General features: G+C 46.2%; 2 protein-coding genes across 3 annotated transcripts; both read right to left on the bottom strand.

Moving 5' to 3' along the window:
* Positions 1 to 2112: 2112 nt before the first annotated feature.
* LOC120703021 (RING finger protein 10-like) lies at positions 2113 to 8191 on the bottom strand. Its single transcript, XM_039987033.1, has 9 exons — positions 8011 to 8191; positions 6686 to 6732; positions 5312 to 6574; positions 5123 to 5211; positions 4382 to 4484; positions 4176 to 4280; positions 3105 to 3228; positions 2724 to 2885; positions 2113 to 2625 (listed from the first exon to the last, which is right to left on the bottom strand). The coding sequence occupies exons 1-9, from the start codon at positions 8189 to 8191 to the stop codon at positions 2459 to 2461; spliced, it is 2241 nt and encodes a 746-aa protein (XP_039842967.1). The 3' UTR covers positions 2113 to 2458.
* A 2748-nt stretch (positions 8192 to 10939) lies between these two features.
* Positions 10940 to 14617, bottom strand: LOC120703031 (trihelix transcription factor ASR3-like). 2 transcript variants are annotated; one of them, XM_039987050.1, is made up of 3 exons: positions 13744 to 14617; positions 13063 to 13104; positions 10940 to 11504 (listed from the first exon to the last, which is right to left on the bottom strand). In XM_039987050.1, the coding sequence occupies exons 1-3, from the start codon at positions 14459 to 14461 to the stop codon at positions 11209 to 11211; spliced, it is 1056 nt and encodes a 351-aa protein (XP_039842984.1). In that variant the 5' UTR covers positions 14462 to 14617; the 3' UTR covers positions 10940 to 11208. The 2 variants fall into 2 exon arrangements, with proteins under 2 accessions (XP_039842984.1, XP_039842978.1); XM_039987044.1 differs by having other exon boundaries at positions 10940 to 11501; positions 13744 to 14579.
* Positions 14618 to 22936: the final 8319 nt, after the last annotated feature.

A 22936-nucleotide genomic window follows, 5' to 3' on the forward strand; every position in this document is an offset into this window, starting at 1 on the left:
TTAACCACATCGGTCAATCGATATCATTAACCGAGGCGGTTGAAGTTTCTATCCACCTCGGAGGTGTTTTAAAAAGGTCGTGGTAAATCATTTTTTATAGTAGTGAGTATTGGTCCGGTACTAAATAGTCCTCTAGGGTTACTTCAAAAGAAAAACATCTCTCACTTAGTTACATGTGATGCGTAAGTGCAATGGTAAGAAAGCAATGTGCGAGGCTGGGGGTCGTGGGCTTGAATCCTTGCAACCGCATTTAGCACCAATCGCTGCGACATTTCAATGCTCACAACGATGACAACCAGTAGTGATCAATCCCTAGTTTATCATCACTTCATCAGTGACCCACTGACCATAGACCCTCTGATCTAGGTTTATCGCAATGATGAATTTAATTTAGTAATTTGTGGTATCAGCTCCTACTTCCCTTATAAACTAGATCAACTCTCTTTTTGTTCTTGTCCGGATCTTTTGGGGGAGAAAACTAGTAACTTGTAAAACAGCATCAAAGAATCACTCTGTTCGGCTGGTTGTGGCTTGTGACTGGTGTTAATTTGTTGTGAAAGAAAATTAGTACTGTTGGCTGGCTGGTGGCTGGTGCTGATTTGGTATGAGAGAAAAATACTACTGTCTTGCTAGTGGCTGGTCGTTTCATGAGGCGACATCGTGGAAGCACCCACTTGCGCCCCACGTTTCTAGATGGATGAGCCTCGTCTGCGCTACTGCTGAGGAACTAGTCCCTTCAGTTTCCACTCGGATTCCCTGAAGCTCATCATGGCGACTTTTGTTTTTACGCTAAGGTCAATCTCAATGGAAATGTTATAGGAGTATCATGGACACTAAATTTGCTAACATGTATCAATAGAATGAGGAGAGAGGAAAGACACAGTTCTCAAGTTTTCAATCTTGGTAACTGTGTCGATGACACTCCCACTGAGACTGGCCTAAGGCGACTTTGAATCACTATTTAATTTGTGTCCCATGTCACACATCTTGATTGGACTGAATTGGCTCGTGCAGTCGTACCATTGAACGGCCCTTCATCCAAGTTGAAAACAAAATTGAGCTCGTTCAATTCTTTAGCTGGCAACATGTGATTAGGGGTGCAAATTGGTGTTCTTAGGTGCACCTTCAACCGACCAACTCTCTTTAATTCAAATATTTATATCATTTTTCTAAAATAAAATCTTCTTTTGAAGAAGCAGTACAAATATTTAAACTAAAGATAATTGGAAATCCACGGTCACCCATTCACACCCCTGATATGTGATCGTCGTTGGAGCTTGCCCCCTGTTCGATCCTATGGCTGTACAATTGCTAAGCTAGGTCATAAGGATAGGATAATATGAAAACACTAGGATTTAGTAGAACAATTATATAATTTTGATAATCTGCTTTGAAGAACTATAAGGTATCAGGTAGACGATTCTCTTGTTCTCCAATTAGCTAGATTTACTACACTCACAAGTAGGGGTGGTAATGGACCATGGCCCTAGTAGCCTCTTCACAGCCCAACAAGGTTTTTAAATTTTTTAGGTCAAAATTGTATAAGATTATAGTCCGGCTCTTTTAGGGCCCGGGCCTTAGATTTTCTAGTTCAAAATTTTGGGCCATTTACCACCCTACTCACAAGTCACGTAGCTATAAGGTTTTTATTTCTGGCATGTTAGATTAGATAATATAATAGCGACAAGATTGTAAGTTGTATATTCTTTCCTCAGGTCAGGTATAATTATGTTATCTGGGTCCCAGCATTGATACGCAATTTTAAAACAACTTAACATAGAAACTCTATAATAAGTTGTTTCTAAGTTGTCTTGTGGTGACTTATTGATATCTCAATTTCTGTGTAGCAAGAGAAATCCTTGAGTTGCATAATGATAAATCTTGTATTACTGACGCTACAGTAATCTAGTCCTAAAATTCAGTTTACCAATCAGCTGCCTCAGGAAACGACCACTTTCTTTCGCATCCTTTTCTCTCCACTTCATCACAAATCAGACTTATGTGTGCATTATTTACAAGAAAACGGTAAGCAAACCACAATAGTCATCACCGTTGTTAACTTATATTTCAGCAGCAGACCAGAGACTACCAACCCTCCTGGACCAGAAAACCTTCAGCACAAACATAGTACTCAGGGGCGTCAACAGCAAATAGTGTGGCGCCATCATTATTATTTATCGAGTTACATGGCTCACTCTCTTTCTGCCCTCGGCTCCAGAGCAGTGGTTACCCTTAGCATGGGCCAGGTTTAAGCATGTAGGTACAACGCGAGAACACCCCCTTATAGAAGAGTTGGCAAAAGGAACACACACAAACATGAGGGGGAAACAAATGCTCTTTGGGTGTGTTTTTCTAAAGCTACTTAGGTGTTACAGAAGTAGTACAGCTTATGCACTATACAAACATTGCTTTGATCTACTATGGAAACAACCAAACTGTTCGTTTCCAGTGTATCTTTTCAGTATCGACGGCCACCGCCAGTTGACAAGAGCACTCTAGTTGGTTTCTTGCCCTTCTTCCCAGTGCCATTTACTTTCTGCATCTCCGAGTTGTTGTCCGTCGCTGTGGCAGCTCTACTGGAAGATATGATGCTGGCAAATGATAATGCAGGTGCCGCTGATGACCCTGCATGAACAGAATACATTGTTACATGGAGACTTAATTACAAATTATGTTCTGATATTCCGAGCAGTATTCTAGCTCCAAAGAGGTAAGGTACCTACCTTGGTCTCTTGTGCTATCATTTTTACCACTTGCATCCCCAGTTTCAATTCTTAGGGGAGGCGAGTCTTGGGCTGATGCAAAACCCAGGCGTGTTACATCAGAGAAAAGCTTTCTTTCACCAGCTGGCGGACTCGTGGACGGCCCAGCATTGTTACCTAGAGCTTCAGTGGAAAGAGATGTGAATTCAGAGCCGACAGGAAATATACCGAGATGCGTGATAAAGCAGACAGGAAAATGGGATTGCAACCAGATGCAAACAAAAACTGTAATATAAGGATATCAACAACCAGCAGGGAACTTCCATCAAAAGAATTCTGGAACAAAAGAAAGCAGTAAACAATGCAGGCATAGTGCTGCTGTCATTCCAGTTGCAAAATTACCTTTGAAGTCATCTAGAGAGAACATGACATCGTTGTGACTTTGTGAGAAATTTGTAAACTCAAACCGCATAGCTGATGCCTGCACAGCGGCAGCAACTTCAGCTTTCACTCTCTCACTTTCTTCCTACAAAAACACCAAGCAGGAGAGTGAAAAGGACCCAAAGCAAGCCATATACAAGGCACATGGAAAGCAAACCATTGAAACCTAATGGCCCTTGTACAGAGTTTTTTTAAGATCCTTGTCCAGAATGCTAGCTTATATTGTATTATAGTCCCATTTGCGACTAACTGTAAGGAAATGTCTGGATCCAAATTAACCAATTAGGTCCGCAACATATTGGTAATATGAATTGTGATTTAAAGTCGGTATGAGTTATCATCCCAGACAATTCTGCACACTCATCCTTGCTATACATGTACTAAGTTTCATGTGTTCCATTGAAAACAGACAAGCTGCTAAAACCAGTTGAAACAGGCTTTCACCAATTCTCAGCTGGGATACTTCCCATACGCGATCCAGTCCTGCACTTGCCAGGTTTTTTTTTTGGGAAATAACCAACAAATAGTGAGACAAAAACCAAGCAATAACAAGATCACTTTGCATCTAGGTATTATACAAACATCATTCTTAAGCAATGAGAAAACCGAGATCCAAACACATAAAATGCATCAACCAACTCTTAATACTTAATAAATTCAGGGTTTAATATAGTGCTGGCAAATCCAAGAACATAAGGACTTGATTGTTACATAGCGCAGACAAATCGAAGTGGCATTCTTTTGAGGGATCATCATTTTTTCTGGATCCAATTTTCCAATCCTGACCACTTCGCTCATAAACTGTTCTCCCATGCATTTACTAACCTGGCTTCTAATTGATGACCCGTATTTCAAACCCCCAAGAAATTTGAGTTTGGAATTTTGGTAAACAGAATCTTGTAACCATCTGCCTTCCACCAGATAACAGATAACAACCTGGCGGTTTTGACCCCAGTCTCTACAACCTTAATGCACAGGATGGTTCTGAATGGTTCAACAAATAATGTGCAATACAGACAACAATCTCAGTACCTTCTTTGCAGTTCGTTTTCTTTGCTTCTCACGCTTCTTAATTTCATCCAAGAATGGAGCCAATGAGCTAGGAGGTACTATATCACTCAGGTCGATTTCACAGAACTGCATAATGTGTAAAATGCGAGACATGCTCAAGAGCAGAACTTGATTTTCACACCAAATCAATCTGGGTATAGCTGTTAATTAGAACACATAATAATTACCTGGAATGTGGTTGTTAATGAGAAGTGGCTCAAAAACCGATAGCGCTTCCTTATAGCCTCAGATTGTGTTACAGTTTCCAGCTCCAAAATTCTTCCAGTTATTCTGTGCACAAGTTAACTAAATCAGTAAAATTTAACATGATTCAAGCACTGATCAGAAACCACACCAGTATTACACTGTCCAAGATATTAGCATGGTCATGGCATTTCAAACCATGCTCGTATTCAACGAAGTTTTATGGGGCCGCGATAGGAAAATCCTAGTAAAACTAGATTCTACACATGGTGCAGCACAGAAATTGGCCCTAAAAGTTTCGTGGAAGCACAGTACAAGGCTACAGCAAAATCAACTGGAAACAGGGATGAAGGACTGAGATATTTGATAATTGGCTTAAAACAACTAACATCGTACATTAAGTTTAACGATCCACATGCCTTTTGTGAGAACCCTAAGCACAAAAAAGTATGATTGGACCAAAGATCGCAGAAAGTTATGCAAGCGTCAAGCCTTCCCACTAACAACTGAACTGTCACAAGTGAAGTATATGCAGTACTGTGTTCTTGGACATTTAGGTAAATTGGAGTACTAGACCTGGTAAGTGCATTCCATGTCCAATATCTTGAGGTCCTTATTGCTTAATTATAATAATGCAAGTTACACTATCATACTAGAGTTGCACTTGTATGTTAAATAAGTGATGCTATGGCTCAAACTTTCTGGAATTTAGCAGATCACATTACCTAGGAGGGAGCATATCAGAACCTCCAAAATGGTTGAGAAGACATCTCATGTTTAGTGGATGAAGAATTAGGTGTTGGCCATCCGACACCTGCAACAAGATTTAAAATGATCGTGAACTTCGAATATGTGAAGCTTCAAGCCTTCAGCTAGGAAAGATCATTAGCACTAAGAGTCTGAAAATCTCAGACCTGGTAAAATGTGTACGATTCATGTTCATTTGAATCAGTGGTGGTGGTACATTTCTCATTCATCTTGGATATTGCTCCTTTATCAGAGCTTTTATTTGACTCAGGAGACATAGAGAGTGCTGAAATACCACTGACCATATCTCTATCTGAAACAGGGGAAATCCTGTGCCCATTGTTCTGTTGAGAAGTATTCACATCAAAGGAGTTTCTAGACTTGTAACTAGATTCAGGAGAGAAGCTATCTTTCGATGGAGGGCTACAACCATAATTTCTGTACTCAGTCCAATATTTCATCCTTTCTTCCAGTTGTTCCAAAGCAGCAGAAACATATGGAAGTTTCTCCATGTCATCAACAAGGCCCAAGTCAGCCATATGCAACCAATTAGTAAGATCTGATTTTGCCTCTCGAACAGATAACTCCACATCAGATGTCAGAATAAACTTTGAGAAAACATTACATTGATCTTCATCTGCTGAAGAACATTCACTGGAGGTGCTTTTAATAGATGGAGTAAGAGAATTTCTTGACCTGCTCAGAAGTGTAAATGTAGCAATGTCACCAGCACGGAAATTCTTAACTTGAGTAATATGTATGGTATACAACTCCTTTGTTGACACCATCATGAAACACAGAGGACACTTCTTCCAGCATTCACCTTTGTAATCCTCTTTGCCCATTGTTAGATAGCGTAAAATGCATGGAAAGCAGTATATATGTCCACATGATGTGATCTGTGGGCATAAAGGGCTCTCCAAGCAAATAGGGCATTGTACCTCAGAAGGGCTATAGAATCTTACACATATAATATCTTCCCACTGAAGCATCTTATCAGGATCCATTGATTCAATCTGGTAATTCCCTGTATCCAACACAACAAATTTATAGTTTGCTTGGAGGAACAGATCTTTGTTGTATGGTTTGATCTTCCTTTGTCTTCTGGGAGGATACATTCTAGGGCCTCTAGGCTGCGACCGAGAAATAGGATCATACTGGAAGTTCAGTAGATGATTAGCATTCACAGCTTGACTCTTCCTAGCAGCCATCTGAGTCCCATTACCCTGAAGTCCAGTAGAACCTGAAGCCAAATGGTCAGGCTGAAGAGATCCCACCATCTCGGTTCTCTCAGGATATGCCCCAACTGAGCCAACACTGTCTATAGGGAAACCCAAATTCCCCTGTTCAGAAAAGTGGCATTCTGAAATATTGCCAACCTCTTGAGTACATGTATCATTCTCTTCCCCAGAGATTCTAAATCCAACTACCTGAAAGTTAATGCATTTTATCGATAAGTTAAGAACATCAACTGGAGTATTTAAAGCCAATATACAAAGAAAAGAAGATGAAAATGGCAATAAGCTCCACAAGCACTTCACCTTTTCGGGAGCATTGATAGATTTTCTAATAGCTGGGTCAGCTGGGTCTGCAAAATATGAATTGCATTATAAAGGTTACTCTGAAACAGGAGAACTTAACATTAGCAAGGGATCAACAATGAGAACACAACATTACAACAAGTTATGCATACAGTTTGTCTGACAAGCAGACAACGAAAATGATGATTTAAGAATTTAACAATAACCAAGTTGTTGAATTGAAATAACAGAGAAAGCACAATGAAATACCCAGGAACCACAACAGCATGAATAGAACAACTTAAAGGAAATTAACAAGCAAACTGAATCCAAGTATCTTCATTGTCATAGGAATATTCACTTCACTATCAATACTACATTAGGTGATGTCCATATGAAACAAACGGTTCAAGATTTTAAATGCTAACACTAAAGCTTCGGCAGCATATTGTTTCACTAGCACTAAAGAATAGACAGTAGGGTTAAAACGTATCGATTATAAGCCAATGTTGATCAAACCATAAGATATTCAATATGAGATTCTAACTTGAATGGATCAGTTAAACATTGAATATGAATTTTAGCTAACAATGCGCTGATCTGCAAAAAAATGGTCAGACATAATCACCTATGATCTGTACATTAGTTAGACAATCTTATTGTGTGCAATGAATTGAATCATGGTCATACATAGAGTTAAGCTCACCAATCTTGATCACATGCATGAACATGGAATATCATGGAGAAACAATGGTTAATTTTCCATCATAAATCGTATCTGCAATTATATTTTCTGCCGGATAAGATCGAATTCCAAATTTCCAATGAAAAATACTAACACCTGGGTGCCTGAATCTATCCAATCTTTCAACACAATAAACAGCAACTCAGCAATGTTTTGCATCTGTATTCCATCGAAGCTAAAAGTAGTAACAATCTAGCAACTCTATACTGTTACGTTTGGCCAAGCTTCCAGAGAACATTTAGCCATCCAAGCATGCCGAAAATATTGGCTCCAGGCTATCAAACCATTCCCGGCTCAGCACGAAACCTAGAATTCATGGCCATTCACATGAGCTAAGCCAATGGAAACCCCAATCCCTAATACGCAAAGAGAAACAGTAAACTTGCTTTGCTAGGGGGCAGAAATTCCCTCCAAGCTTCAGCCCAGTCAACGCACGGGCGGCACCAGCCACTCAGCGGCACGTCATCAAACCAAACCCCCAGCAGAGTTGGTGGCTCCCAAACTACCCAACAGAACCTAGATCCAACCTCACCGGACAATCCATCTGCGGGCGCGGGGGAACGAGAGAGCGAGGGGAGCTGCGCCGGAAGGAAGAACTCACCGGAGCTCGCGCCACTGCCTCCGGCTCCGGGCGCCGCGGCGGCGGCGGGCGGCGAGACGGTTGCCGGAGGGGAGCGGCGGCCGTGGCGGCGTCGTTGGCTGCCATGCTGCGGGCTAGGTGTAGGGTTGGGCGCGCGCGGGTAATAGGATCCTCCGGTGCGTTCGCGTGGGGAGATGGACATGAACCCGAGCGGGAGCTCGTGGGGGTGGGTGAGCGGCGGCTCGGTCGGTCGGCGGCGACGGGGAGGGCGGTGGCGCGGGGACGGGGACACGGCGGCGTGGGATTAATACGGTCGATGCGTGGCAGGCTCACCGGGTCCTGGGCGCGGAGCAGGCAAGGCCGCGCTCACGTGGACCAGAACACGTGGAGGAATACAAGGGGCAGATAAGGATTTCGGGCCCGCAAGTCAGTCAGCTGGTGTCGCACAAGTATATGGACTGGGTCCATGTACTTAGAGGTAGATGTGCGGATATGGGAGGCAGGTGTAGGATACGCGGTTGGGTCGGGGAATCGAAAACTCCGTTATTTTGCACATGGTGATGGGCCGGACCGGAGGAAGCAGTCGTGTCCTTCCATCACAGAAGGCCCACAACGACCCATGTCCCCGCTGCCGTCAACCAACCTCATCTCCGGCGCCGCCGGAGACGCCACCCTGCAATCCGCCCCGCCCTAGTTCTAGCCCACCAGTTGTCCAGCCGACCGCCGGCAGCCAGCGGCTCCCGCCGCCTCGCCGCCCACTCAACCCGCCACCGCCGCCGGTCACCCTACCACCCCCACCCCTTCTTCTAAGGCCGCCGGCCACTGGAAGCTCCGGCAGCACCCCTCCCCGAACTTCAGCCACCGCTGCTCGAGGTAGAAAAGGAACAGGAGATGGAGCCCACCTGGCAGGGACGTCGCGCGGCTTCTGCGACTCCTCGTCTCGCAGTAGCGCGCGCGTCACTGCTAGTATTTGCGGTAAGGGCCGCCAAATGGATCAGGCCCTTTTTTATCGTAATGGATTAGGCCCATTAGATTTACTTGCCCTTGACATCTCAAAGACCATCAGGACGCGAAAGGGAATGTAGGCCAGTAGTTATAAGATCTTGGTAGCACCTTAGATTCTCGGTTTGACTCTCTATGGTAACGAATATTTTAAAAATTAATGGTATTGTGCTTTCAGTGGTTAGGTGATGTTCCCGTCGACAGTGAGACGACTTCGGTGATTTCGTCAATCTTTACTAAGTCTTCGAAGATACTCCTATAGATAGAGTTTGCGCTCGTGCGTTCCCATGGTTGAGTGTATCACATAGGGGTAGTGTTTGCACTTGTGTGTTCATAAAGGTGAGTACGCGTGCGTTGTGAGCGACTGAGTTACATTATATATTCTTAAAAAAAATTAAGCGTTCTCAAGGTGAAAAGGCACGTAGTCTAGTGGAAGCTTATAGAGGTAGGGTTTGCGCTCGTGCATTCATAAGGGTGAGTGTACGTGCATTGTGAATATTTGAGTTGTACCGTGTAATCTAAAAAAATCGGTATTCTCAAGGCAAAAGGACCTATAGTCTAGTGATTACAAAGTCCCGATAGCACATCAGGATCTGGGTTCGACTCCTCGTGGAAGCGAATATTCTAAAATTTAACGGTGTTGTACTTTTAGTGGTAGGCGTGGCGCCTGTGGTTACTTCATCAATCTCGAGAATTTGTCGGCTCGTTTGGGAGAGCTCCTAAAGCCGATTCTCTGCTGAATTCAGCAGGAGCTCTGGCAAACAAATTTTTAGTGAGAAGTGATTCTTTGCTGATTCTGTAAAAGTGATTATGTGAAATGAATTAAAAGGGTGGGAGCGGAAAAAAAGTAGCTTCTCCTAATTCCGTAAAATGATTCTCCATCCTGATTCTAAGAGTTTAGGCTACAGAATCAAAGGGAATCACTTTCAGCCACAGAATCACTTCTATCATAGAATCAGCTTCCATAGAGAATAAGAATCAAATGGAGTTCTACCAAACACATCCTTATATTGAATAATCTTAAAAAACAGTGCTCTCAAGTTACCCCTCAATAAAAAAATCAGTGTTTTTAATGTTTAGAGTCCATTTTTTCCCTACGTAAACTATTATATAATGTTGTAAAAGCCGTTTGATATGTTGTTTTTTCCCGAGGTACATGATGTTTTTCAAATTTAAGATTCAGATTCGTAACACTCACTTGATTCCAAAATGCGATGAAGACATTTTAGATCGTTACTAACTAATTAGATACTGTTGTAAAAGCCGTTTGATACGTTGTTTTTCCCCTGAGGTACATGATTCTTTTCAAACTTAAGAATAAAGATTGAGATTCGTAACACTCACTTGGTTCCAAAATGTGATTAAGACAGTTAAGATCGTTATTAAGTAATGAATTGCAAATCTTAACTTTAACCAAATTTGTTGAAAGATGCACCAACATCTTCAACGCCAAATTAGTTCCATAAAATATTTTAAATAGTGTATTTATTTGGTATTGTAGATGTTAGTATGTTTTCTATAAAATTTGGTTAGAGGTATGACAATATAACAAGATTCTTACATTTTGTAACGGACGGGGTAACAGATTTTGTATATGTTTTTTTTAACAATTTCAATACTATGCATATACTGTCGTAGACTCACAGCAGTTCAGATATATCATCTGAGCAAATCAGATGTCGGAGTTCCTTTACAAGATGAGAAAATAGGACACAGCGTTCCCTCTCCGCTGAACCATATGATACTAAGCTCCTGAAGCTGAAAATTTTGCCCAGATGAACCATATGACTTGGTAAGCAACAGGATTGCCATCTCTTATAATAAGTCATCTCTTATAATAAGTCTTGACCGCTAGTGCTGAGTGCTGACAAAGTTTCTCATAGAACTCATAGACAACTAGAATTTATTCTCGAGTACACATCAGATGCACACATGCACAACCACCACCAGAGCTCAACTATACACAATTGCATTGCTGAGAATAATTACTTCCAAGAATCCACCGCAGATACACAACTGAATTCTGCTAGTCCAGATCATTCGAATGCTATAAACCTCATCTCCCTATAGAACACAGCCCCCCAATACAGGTTTCTGACATAATTTCCAGAACCAGTCCAAAAAGAATCGAATGCCAATAGCCCTATACCAATCTGTACATTCACTTACAAATGTCATCTTCTTTTGCGGTAAATATACACCTAGGTGATTGACTGACTATAGCTTATCTGCAATCCTGCCAAGGGCATCTGCGAGCCTGCCCAGCACAAGAACTAGGCTGTTAGCTTGGTCTTTCCTCTGCTCCCTGTCGAGCTCACAGTTCTGGTTCTGTGCCTCCAGCTGTGCCGCCACCATCCGGCTGTTCCGGTCTAGGATCTCAATCAGCTTACTCTGCAGGTCTGTTGTGCCTTCTCCAGCTTCTTCATCAGTCCGCGGCCTCTTCTGCCCACCCTGCTGAGATGGTGCATCCCTCTCAGTGCTTTGCTCAGGCTGTTTGTCTTTCGATGTGCCTGCTTCAGAGAAGCCATTATAACTCAATGAGTTTTAGCTTTTTTAACTCATCCTTACAGATAATAAGTACAACGAGTATGCATAGTTTAAAAGTTTACAACCCAGTTACTATCTTTAAAACAATGTACAGCATCCAAAAGTGAAATGAATATAGTTTCTTAGTCATGCATGTTCTTTCACCATTTGACATTTCAGAGTTGCTCAACGGACAAGAAAAAAGCATATAATAATCCATCATTAGCTAATATGACACCTAGGAATGTAATATTAGAATGTCCCATTCACATCATTTCGAATTTGCAAACAGTGATAGGCCAAACCAATCATCTCAATTTATCAAAAAATAAAAAGGATCCCGAATAGCAAATCTACACATATCAGTCAAAATTAGGCTCATGTCTTGTTTGTTATAATAGCACACATATAAACATTTTTTTTTGTAGGTATACATATGTTAATTTATTAACATAGCATACATCTATGTGTATAATTGTGGACGTGCACAGATCAAGTACGCATGCCACATCTGTAGATAGTTTACCATCATTGCACGTATATAAACTTTCTGAGAATATTTTGAAAATTAAAATGCATATGCCTGTGACTTTCAGTTTTTTCCTATTTACATCTCGGCTGCTCAGTGCTCACTCTTTTCTAACGTCATTGTGGAAGCTCTTTACCCATTTTAAGGCAGCGCTCCATAGGTTCTCTGTCAGTAGCTTGCCACTAACAGCAAACTTTCTCCACATGAGCCAAAATGAAAGAATCTAGTTGAAGTGTCAAAGTATGTACCACATATAGGTGAGCATTTAAGTGGATGCAAATACAGTAACTAGAACTGCCAAATGAAAATATCTAGATCGAATATAACACCATTAGACTCTTCAATAGTTTATGACAAAGTTTAAAGCCAATGATCTGACATAAACTGCCCCACAATTGAGGTATTTCTTTATGCGCACTAATCAATTATTAAAAAAAAAGCTAAAACTGATCATTTTGAATATTTGAACTTGGAAATGTAGACATCAAAGAGAAAGGAACTGATAACCGTGTTCCAGAACTGCCCGTACGGAAAAGTTTGACGGACATGGTAACCACCAAATCCTGCCATTTGCAGGTTGCTTGCACTTCCGTGTAAGCTGGCACTCTTGCACAGTATCAGATTGGTTTCAGCGACCCCACGCCCAAATAGCAATATGAGTTCATAATGTCTATTGTAACAATGGTTCAATGATGATACACTTCACATTAGTTATGCAGACAAGGACATTCTACAGTACAATTCTACCGCAGCTTTGCTGATAAACTTGAAACTTCATGTGCAAAGTGAATTTCAATAATGAAAAAGAGTGCACCTGCCATATGCTGTAGTTATAATTGCTAAATCACAACATTCAGCACTAATGTAACAATCGACTATTCATAATATGCACACAGTAGGCTAATGAACCCAATGGAACATTGGAAAAGTAAAGTATCTTCAGCAATGCTGCAAGCGAGATGCAAGGAAATATAAAGGAAACTAGAAAACACTAAATGGAGTAAAAGTCAAAGTACCTTGCTCAGCGCTCTGTTGTTGCCTTGATGCCTCAGGCTTTTCTGAAACGGAGGACACATGAAATTAATCAAAACAAATCAATGGACCTACCAATGAAATTGACAAGGCAAGAAGCAAGTACGCCTAACGAACACAATCAGAATTAAGAGAAGAACCAATGAAAGTTGCCAAGCTGCGATCTCGAGTTTATATTCCACCAGACCTAAATTGTTATTAAACTGAAACATCCAGCGCAGAGTAACTGCTGAATTTTTCTGCAGAAATGGAAAAAAACAGCACCAAGAACTGAAATTTTGCACCACGTCAAAGAACCAAAACAAAGAACACAGATACATCTCATAACCAGATAGTTCTGAATAGTCTGTCCAATCAAGACCATCTGATCAGAAGAAAGCTCTTGCGTTTACAAGTTTGGAGCAGTAAACATCAATACCTAGGTTTTAGCGTGGGCGTGAACCAGATTACCAGAAAGCTTCCCACATTTTACCTCTAACAAACAGTGGCAAAACGAACTCGCAATTAAAAAGTTTTGATTTATATCACCAAAAAGCAAGCTGAACTCGAATTCATCAAATAGTCAAACACTGCAAGCATGGGGAGGCAGCAAATCGGTGAAGAACGCAACTTTATATAGAGGAAAAGCACACAATTTTAGCACTAAGAGTCAACGAGCAGCTCACCTGACACCGGTACAGCAATCACCGCCTGTGGCGGAAGAGGAGGAGGAGCCGCCGCCGGTGCCTCCTCTTCCTCCTCCTCCTCGTCCTCCGAGAACAACGCCTCCTCCGTGGCCGGGCGGCCACTGTCAAACACGGCCTCCGCCGGCCCCGCCTCCTTCTCTTCCTCGACGCGCGCCGCCGCCACCGCCTCCTCCTCTTCTGCGGCATTTCCGGCGGACCGACTGGCGAGGATCGCCCGCCCCCGGCCCTCGAGTATGTCGTACACCTCGCGGTCGAAGAACCCCGGGAGTCGGCGCTCCCTGCGCGCGTCGTTGCGCATGGCCCAGAACGACGGCTCGCGCGAGGCCGCCGCGGCCCGCTCCCACTCCTTGATCTTCTTGTAGTCGCCGGCGAGGTTGCTCCAGCGCTTCCGGCACTGCACGGGGCCCCGCTCGACGCCGTGCCGCCGGCAGTACTCGGCCACCGCGGCCCACTTGGGCTCCAGCGCCGCAGCCGCCGCCGCTGCCGCGGCCTCCCCCCCGGACGCCGACGCCGCGGCCGCGGCCGCGGCCGCCGCCAGGCGGCCCCTCCCGCCGCGCCCGCCGCGGCCCTCCACCATGCGTTTGCCCTCGATGAGCACCAGTATCTCCTGCCGCGTCCACCGCGGCAGCCTCGGCGCGCGCCCCGACGGGGTAGCCGCGGCCGCCGCGGCGCCGGCGGGGTCGCCGGCGTTGGACATGCCGGGGGCTGGGCACGGGAGGCGCGTGCTTTTGTGGCAGAAGTTGACGTGACGGCGTGAGGCGGCTGGTGTAACGGCGTGAGGGAGGGAAGGGACGCGTGGGGAGGGGAAGAGAAAGCAAAGGCCCAAGGAGCGCGAGGGGAGAGAGAAAGGGGTAGGAGGGAGGAGAGAGAGGGCTGTGTCTTACTTAAGCAAGGGATTAGAGAGAAAATGGCGTTTAATTAGGCACTCACTCATGTGAGCTGTGACATATACCCAAATCCAAATGGTCCTGATCTGTTATTTCCTGAATTCCTTTTGTATTTTTCGTGTCACGTCTTTTTTTTGGGGGGGGGGGGTCAATATCACAAATCCAGGAACGCCAATAGTTTCAGCAAATTTTGTTATATTTTTTAAGCAGAGAGGAAACTATAGTTAACATTCAGGTACAGAACAATTATGTGTACAGTGATCATGTATTAGGATTGCATGAGCTCACCCTCATAGAAAGAGATTGATTACTATAGTCATCCTTAATGCGTCAACAAACTTTGGAGCCACCTGATGTGTAGAGAGGTTCTTGAAGGCTTGAAACAAGTTGTTCGCCACAAGCCCATAAGGTACAAGTGGCATGCTGTCAAACTAGCCATCGGTGGGCATGCATGATGACGTGATTGATTCGAAAAGAGCTAATAAAGAGGAAGCAACCTCGAAATTCTTATGATCTTGAAATTCTACGTGATGTTAGGGCTACTAGATAGAGGTCTTCCAAATACTAGGTTCTTAATGAAGCGCCCATATAATGACTTCACAATTTAATTCTAGCTTAGCTCATTTCTATTTTCCCCCCCAAATATATACATACTCAACGCCCCCTCTCACGCTGGCAGCCCGAGTTTGATCCCCGGGGCTGGCACTGGGGGGCTCCTCTGCAGCCTTCCCTCCGAAAGAGAAAAAGGCCTCAACTAATTTATATGAGCTACCTCCATGGAACACTGGAAAAAAACGAAAAGAAGATGGAGCTAGAGGCAGCAGGCTACACGAGAGGGTTAGTTGGGGCTGAAGATAGGGAATCGGTGCCCAATACCAAGTGCCCATGCATGATGCATCCTCCTATGGCCACCATGATGTAACAGGCAAAAGGTGCTTCAATTCAAGGGTTTTCCTTCCAGTGTGTGTGTGTGAGAGAGAGAGAAAACTTTTTGGATAGAAGAAACCAATGGTGGGGCGTGGCCTTGCAATTGCAAGAAGTAGTGGTGGTACCTTAAGGGAGGTGCATTAATTTATTGTGCGATTAGGAACCTACGATTAGAGCACAACAATAGGCGGCCTCCCAACGGTCTCCATCGCCGTGATGCGATAATTTTTTCTTTTTTTTTCCAAAGAGTTTATGGATCCTTTTACAGCAGGCACCTGAAAAGAATTGACAGGACTATTTGTGTCCGCGCTTGGGTATGATTTATTGCGACACGTGTCTATCCGAGAGGGGGTGGTTTAGGGGAAGATAGATGGGCTTGGTTAAGTGGTTAAGTGCTATTGGAACCATGGTGAGCTAGTAGGTGACTAGTGCTCGCATAAATGATGTCGTGGGATACGATGCTAGATTTTTGTATAAATTGTACGCTTGAAAAATAAAAATGGGTGAAAAAGTTTTACAATTGATTTTGAGAAGAGATGCTACATACTATATCTGTAGTCTTGTTGCCTTTATACATGTCAATTATTGGGCAAAAATAGCAAACAAGATGGGCTTTGTGGTGCAAACTTCTGGTTACACACATTTGTACTGCTAGACAGAGACAGACAGAAACATATAGCTGGAAAGCGTAGTGAAATTGGGCAATTAGGCTCATCATGAACTGTCCTTTCCTCTGGTCTTATGATCATTTTCAACTAGCCTCACCAGTTAACAGCAAAAGGACCATTGCATACAGCTTCCGTGCACGACTATTTTTTGGCAGCGAAAAATAAAAATAGAGGCCAGGCCTGTTGTGGTGCGTTTGGTGACACACAATCGACGGTATTGCAGAAATTATTGTATTGGACGACTTGGTGTACTCCATCTCATGCCCAAGATACCTCCTAGAGGAAGGCTGGGCCTCACCTATGCAAATTTATATAATTAGGGTCAGTATTGGTTTAGCTGTCCCTGCCTCCCTGGCCTGCTCCTTAAAAATTTTTGGGAGGTCCATTTCAATCTTATATGGGGCCGAATTGACCTCACCTACTGCCAGGTTCCTTTCAACATGGCTGTAAACAACTACACCATTTGTATTCTGCTGGTGCCCCTACATCCAGAAAAGATGTGTAGTTTGGTTGGCACCAACATCGTATGCTTGCACCATATAGACCATATTTAGCAGTACAAAGCCCATCTTTTTCAGATAGAAATAAATTTGAGTATGTCATTGCCTGTAAAGTATGCTTGGTAAAAAAAATTCAGATAGCAAGCAATGCCTGTTCTTTGATTTGAATATTAATGTATGGTACATATATAATTATTCAAACAAAAGTTTAGGCAGTTTTCATTTCAGATAGTTAGTAGTTGCATTAATTAGTGGCTCTGATCCTCATGAGAGAGGTCAAAATATGCTTAAAGTAAGGGCCTCCATGATCAGTGCTCAATTCAGTCAACTTTAATTAGCTTTTGGTTCTTCTCCATGTCCTTGTAACTTGTAAGGATACCACTTGACGTTAGTAACCGTTTCTGTACCACTGTAGCCAAGGTCAGAAAAGGAGAGAACTGAATGCAAAGCACCGAGAAGATATGAAAGATGGGGGCATGATCCCAAAAGGACACCACCCATGGAGACAGGTCCCAGCAAGAGGTGTGACCTGAGTGATCGGCCTCCTCACATTGGCTGTTGACACAATCCTTGCAGTGTAACTTTCAGTGTCAACTTCTGCTTTTTTGTGTGACCAAAGGGGCCTTTGCCCTTTCAGCCACTAGAAGAGGCTGCTGCACAACCCCCCCCCCCCCCTGGTATGGACGCATAGATGTATACAAGTCCATGGGATTGAGATCATGGCCTCTTTTCCCTGGATGCCGAGATTCCCATTTGCAGAAAACGCAAGTGCCCCCGTGTGGGGAAGGGTGCTGAATTGCGGAAATGAGTGGGTGATGGAATGGGACCCCTTTTTCTAATAAAATAGGGTGATCTTGCGGGAGAGGTCGATGCATGATTGGTGCCTCACTTGTTGGTGTCTTGTAATCCTTTCTTATGTTGACGATGTCAGGATTAACCCCTTGTTTATTTGATTCCGTGAGATGTGTTATGCGTTGAAAGGTTGCGAGAACGGAAAAAATTGGATATTTGGGCACTTTGCAGTTTTGCCATTTCTAACATTGATTTCACAAAAATAGGTCTCCAAACATGCGACACTCTCTTTGCAACCTCTGTTTAGATCAATTTATCGCAAAACTTCCTTTTAAATAGGTAATAACAAAGGCCTGTCCCTAGCATCAGTTGTTAAGGTGGAAAAATAATATGTAACCCTTTAAATGCAGTACTCTCTCCATTGCTAAATAAACGATGTTGTTTTCTAAAATAATTAGCTTGTTCTATAATATTTATTTATTTACGAACATAAGGAGTAGTTTCCTCCGTTCCATGGTATTTATTCCTTGTATATTTCTCTAACGGGAGAGCATAAAGCCGTGGAACCATACATTTAATTTCGAGCGTATTTCTGAAAGAGAGAGGACCTTGGTCTTTCAAAAGAGAGAGAGAGAGGACCTTCCTGATTTTCTTTTTGAAAGGGGGAAAACCCAAGACTGTTGAGGAAATACAGCTTGCTCCTAGTTGTCTTCTTTGTGTATGACGCTGCTTGTTCCTGTACTGCTGACAGTCTGACCTCACGTAACGCTAATGCTAACGGCATAGCGTTCTAGGGAGAGGCCATTCATGCTCTTGGAGTTTTGTTTATCTCTAGTCCCCACACCACTCCAAGTGTGTGCATACTATTTTATATTGCTGCCCCCACAGAGGTGAGAGGCCGGCGACATCGTGGGGCAGAAATGGCATTTGGAAGAACCGTCACAAGTGTTAGTGCAGTGGGGCATGTGCATGTGTGGATCAGTGTAGCTCAATGATGCCCCGGTCACCAGTCATAACCACCACAATTAGGAGGTAACACAAGCAACAAGTGTTTTAGGGGATCCGGGGCATATGTTTATAAGGGATGCACTTGGAGTTGGAGCTTAGGGCCTAGGGATGAATGATATCCTAATAAGCATGGATGGGTCTACCTCTGATGAGCTAACAATACAATGATTGTGCCCTGCGGTGCCTTTGCCTCTGACCCATATTATTAGTGGGTGGATTAGAGCCACCCACAACGCAACACACGGTGGTGCAGAGATTTAGTTAGGCCGTGTTTAGTTCCATGCGGCTGTAAACGCAAAAAAATTTTGCGACAGAATCTTATCAATTTGAAGTACTAAATGAAGTCTATTTACAAAACTTTTTGCACAGATGGGTTGTAAATTGCGAGACGAATCTAATGATGCTAATTAATCCATGATTAATTAATAATTAGCGGATGGTTACTGTAGTATCACTATTGCAAATCATGTATTAAGTAGGCTCATTAGATTCGTCTCGCGATTTACAGCCCATCCATGCAAAAAGTTTTGAAAATAGACTTCATTTAGTACTTCAAATTAACAAGATTCCTTCGCAAAATTTTGCGTTTTTGCGTTTACAGGGTGGGAACTAAACAGAGCCTTAGTATCTGTCGGTACCTCTGGACTAGGGTACCCCCTCTTACTGTGTCCAGGCGAGAGCCTCGTAGTTATCCTTAACTACGCGCTGACGGCCTGAGCAGCCAGACCTCCGCGGTCCGAAGCCATTCTCACCCGGTCAGCGGCCCCAGACCCATTCCTTGCTAGGGAAGGGTCCGGTGGCGCCGTGTGTCCTGGAGAAGAGAACGCTCAGCCAAAACAGCCGGGGGCCGCGGACCTCCCATGGGGTCCCGGACCCCATATACTATCCGGACCCCTCAGCGGGGAGGGAATAGACACCCCGCCTAGGACAGGTCCGGAGCCGCCACGTGTCCGCAGGCGCAGGCACGCGCGCGGCCGCGAAGCTTCCTCGGGAAGACTCACCCACCTACCGCATTCAATACGGGAGACGTAAGTGCGCTCTGCCACAGCAGAGCCCGAGGCGACTTTTGTCAGGTTGCACTGATGATCGCGCGTTACCAAGGCACACAGTGCAGCCGCTGGCGCCGCCCACGCCACGCATGTCAATCTGCTACGCCAATTGGACACGACGGCTCACCTTCGCCCATCATGACGCCTACGCGGTAGACCCAACAGTCTACGCCGCAACCTACACTACCTCAACGGGCGCCTCGCCGACGTGACAGGTGAATCCACTCCTCGGTCAGAGAGTCCACAGGGCGATGAAGCGTATCTGGGGAGAGATTCTCAACCACTGTAGCATCATTAATGCCTTCTGCGCGGTATACTATACATCCGCGTTGGACCCACCTGTCGGGGTCTCAACGCCTGTGTACGCGTCCCCTTGGGCTATAAAAGGGAGACGCCCGTTAGAGAAAGGGCAGGCCAAAGAAGTCCCGGCAGAGGCCAGTACCCAGCCTGGGCAGAGGATAGATTCATTCATATGCAAGAGCAATACAACTCACAGTGGATGAAGGGTATTACGCTCCGGCGGCCCGAACCACGCTAAATCCTCGAGTGTTCTTGTGTTCTTGCTCCCTAGGTAGACCTGTCAAATTGCTTAACGCTTCCCCGAGTACTCACCCTCTGGGATTAGACGGGTGCACTACGCCACCCGACTGTGGGTCTCCACAAACCACAACATTTGGCACTGTCCGTGGGGATCCCGCAGGCGTAGGCCAGATCTCCGCTCACCTCTAGGCTTCTGAGGTTGAGCTCATCCTCTGCAACGACGATGAGAAGATGAAGAAAGGAATGGCGTCACCTACGCCGCATGCCCCGGCACCGAGGCGGCAGTGCCCTCGGTGCAGCGGTGCACGGCAGCGGTGCCTGCTGTGCGTCGCCACTACGACACCTCAGAGCCGGCGCGGTGGCGCGCAGCGGCGACGCCTGCTGTGCGTCACCCTACGACACCCCAGCGTCGGCTCAAGGTTTTCTCTCAAGCAACCACCAGAGTTCCCCTGCGGCAGCACGGCGTCGGCTCAAGGTTTCCTCTAAAGATGGAGCCTGGAGCCGACGGCTGTGACTCGGGAAAGATGACGGTCGCCTTCTCCCTCGCCTGGCTCAAACCTCTCTCGGTGCTGCTACAGACAGGCCTCGACCTCTGCCACAAGGTGCGGGGGCCCTGTGTCAGCGCCGGGGGGAAGCTGGCGAACGACCGCCCTTCTCCACGCTCCGTGCTCGTCCAAACGAGCACACGTCCTTCCGCTGCGCCAGGGTGTCATGCCGACTTCAGCTCACTGTGAGCGGCCACCGGGCTGGCTTCCGACGGCAGCCGGCGACGGCTGGGCCACTCCCATTCAAAACCAAAGAATTTGTTCCCCTGCTATCTGAGCATGGGACAGTTCTTGTGCTGGGAAGAGCCCTGCAAGCTCCCGAGGTGATGCTGGATGATGCTGTACAGGCACGTCCAGGTCGCCTTTGCCTCCGACAACTGAGAGGAACAACCAAGGTGGCGATTCCTCTCCAGCCAGGATCGTACATGCCTTACGGGACGGCGGCTGTAGGTTGCCCCTAGATAAGATTAAGAGTGCTCCTCCTTTGTAATGACGTGGTGCCTATGTGCGGTCCAAAGCGGTAAAGGTCCGCCCTTGTAAACCCGACCTCTGGCTTCGTCGCGCAAACAGGCGACACCAGCGAGTGGTCCAGAACGGTAGAGGTCCGCCCTCTTAATCCCGACCTCTGATGTACACCACGCCAACCATATGAATCAAGTAATAAAGAAGATTTGCTTGCTCAGTCTTATCTTTACATTAGCTTAATTGCACTCATCCATTTCGGTTTGACTGTTTCCTTCTCCCGTGCGGAGTCTTTCCTTTGTTGCTGACGATCCACATTGAGTTGCTGGCTTGTGGTCAGGCTGGGATACCCCTTCTAGCTGGAAGGCGGCCCAAACTCCTAGGGACCTGCTCCGGGGAAGTGGTGCTTGTATCCTGGGGTGGAGAAGTTCTGTGTAGCCGCTTAGCCTGGTAATGTACCCTAAACCTACGCACTTCACTGCCCTATTACGAGTCCCCTAGTATCCGAGGCTGCCTTGCCTAGAGGTCCGGACTCCTTTCTAGTATAAGGCGTGGTTTTCTATGCCCTACCACAAGGTCCGGTGACGTATCTCGTTGGATCAATGGCGACAGCGCAAGTCCACTCCGATGGCCCGCTCCGGCGGAGATCGCTCGCCACGGTCGCCCAAGTCCACTCCTGTGGCTCGCTCGGCGGAGACCGCTCGCCACGGTCGCCCAAGTCCACTCCGGTGGCCCGCTCCGGCGGAGACCGCTCGCCACGGTCGCCCAAGTCCACTCCGGTGGCCCGCTCCGGCGGAGACCGCTCGCCACGGTCGCCCAAGTCCACTCCGGTGGCCCGCTCCGGCGGAGACCGCTCGCCACGGTCGCCCAAGTCCACTCCGGTGGCCCACTCCGGCGGAGACCGCTCGCCACGATCGACCAAGTCCACTCCGGTGGCCCGCTCCGGCGGAGACCGCTCGCCACGGTCATGAGCCAGGTCCGGGAAAGTGGTGCTCGCTCCCTGGGCGATCCGAGGACCGTGTAGCCGCTTAGCATCGTTCCGTACCCTAAGCCTACACCTTCACCGCCCTGTGGAGAGTGCTCTAGTACCTGAACCTGGCAACAGGTGCTCTGGCCTCTAGTGGGTCCGGAGCACCCGCTCTCGACATGAGCACGCCAACGCAACCAGGTTGCGTCGGAACACATCACGATAATGGCCCCACTTGCAGGTTCGTACCTCCCCCGAGGTGGGCTCGGGGGCCACTGTCGGTACCTCTGGACTAGAGTACCCCCTCTTGCTGTGTCTAGGCGAGAGCCCCGTAGTTATCCTTAACTACGCGCTGACGGCCTGAGTAGCCAGACCACCGCGGTCCGAAGCCCTTCTCACCCGGTCAGCGGCCCCAGACCCATTCCTTGCTAGGGAAGGGTCCGGTGGTGCCGCGTGTCCCGGAGAAGGGAGCGCTCAGCCAAAATAGCCGGGGACCCTGGACCTCCCACGGCGTCCCGGGCCCAATATACTATCCGGACCCCTCGGCAGGGAGGGAACAGACACCCCGCCTGGGGCAGGTCCGGAGCCGCCACGTGTCCGCAGGCGCAGGCACGCGCGCGGCCGCGAATCTTCCTCGGGAAGACTCGCCCACCTACCGCATTCAATACGGGAGACGTAAGTGCGCTCTGCCACAGCAGAGCCCGAGGCGACTTTTGCCAGGCTGCACTGTTGATCGCGCGTTACTAAGGCACACAGTGCAGCCGCTGGCGCCGCCCACGCCACGCATGTCAGTCTGCTACACCAGTTGGACACGACGGCTTACCTTC

Source organism: Panicum virgatum, chromosome 1K (genome assembly GCF_016808335.1).
Source record: "Panicum virgatum strain AP13 chromosome 1K, P.virgatum_v5, whole genome shotgun sequence".
NCBI lineage: Eukaryota > Viridiplantae > Streptophyta > Magnoliopsida > Poales > Poaceae > Panicum > Panicum virgatum.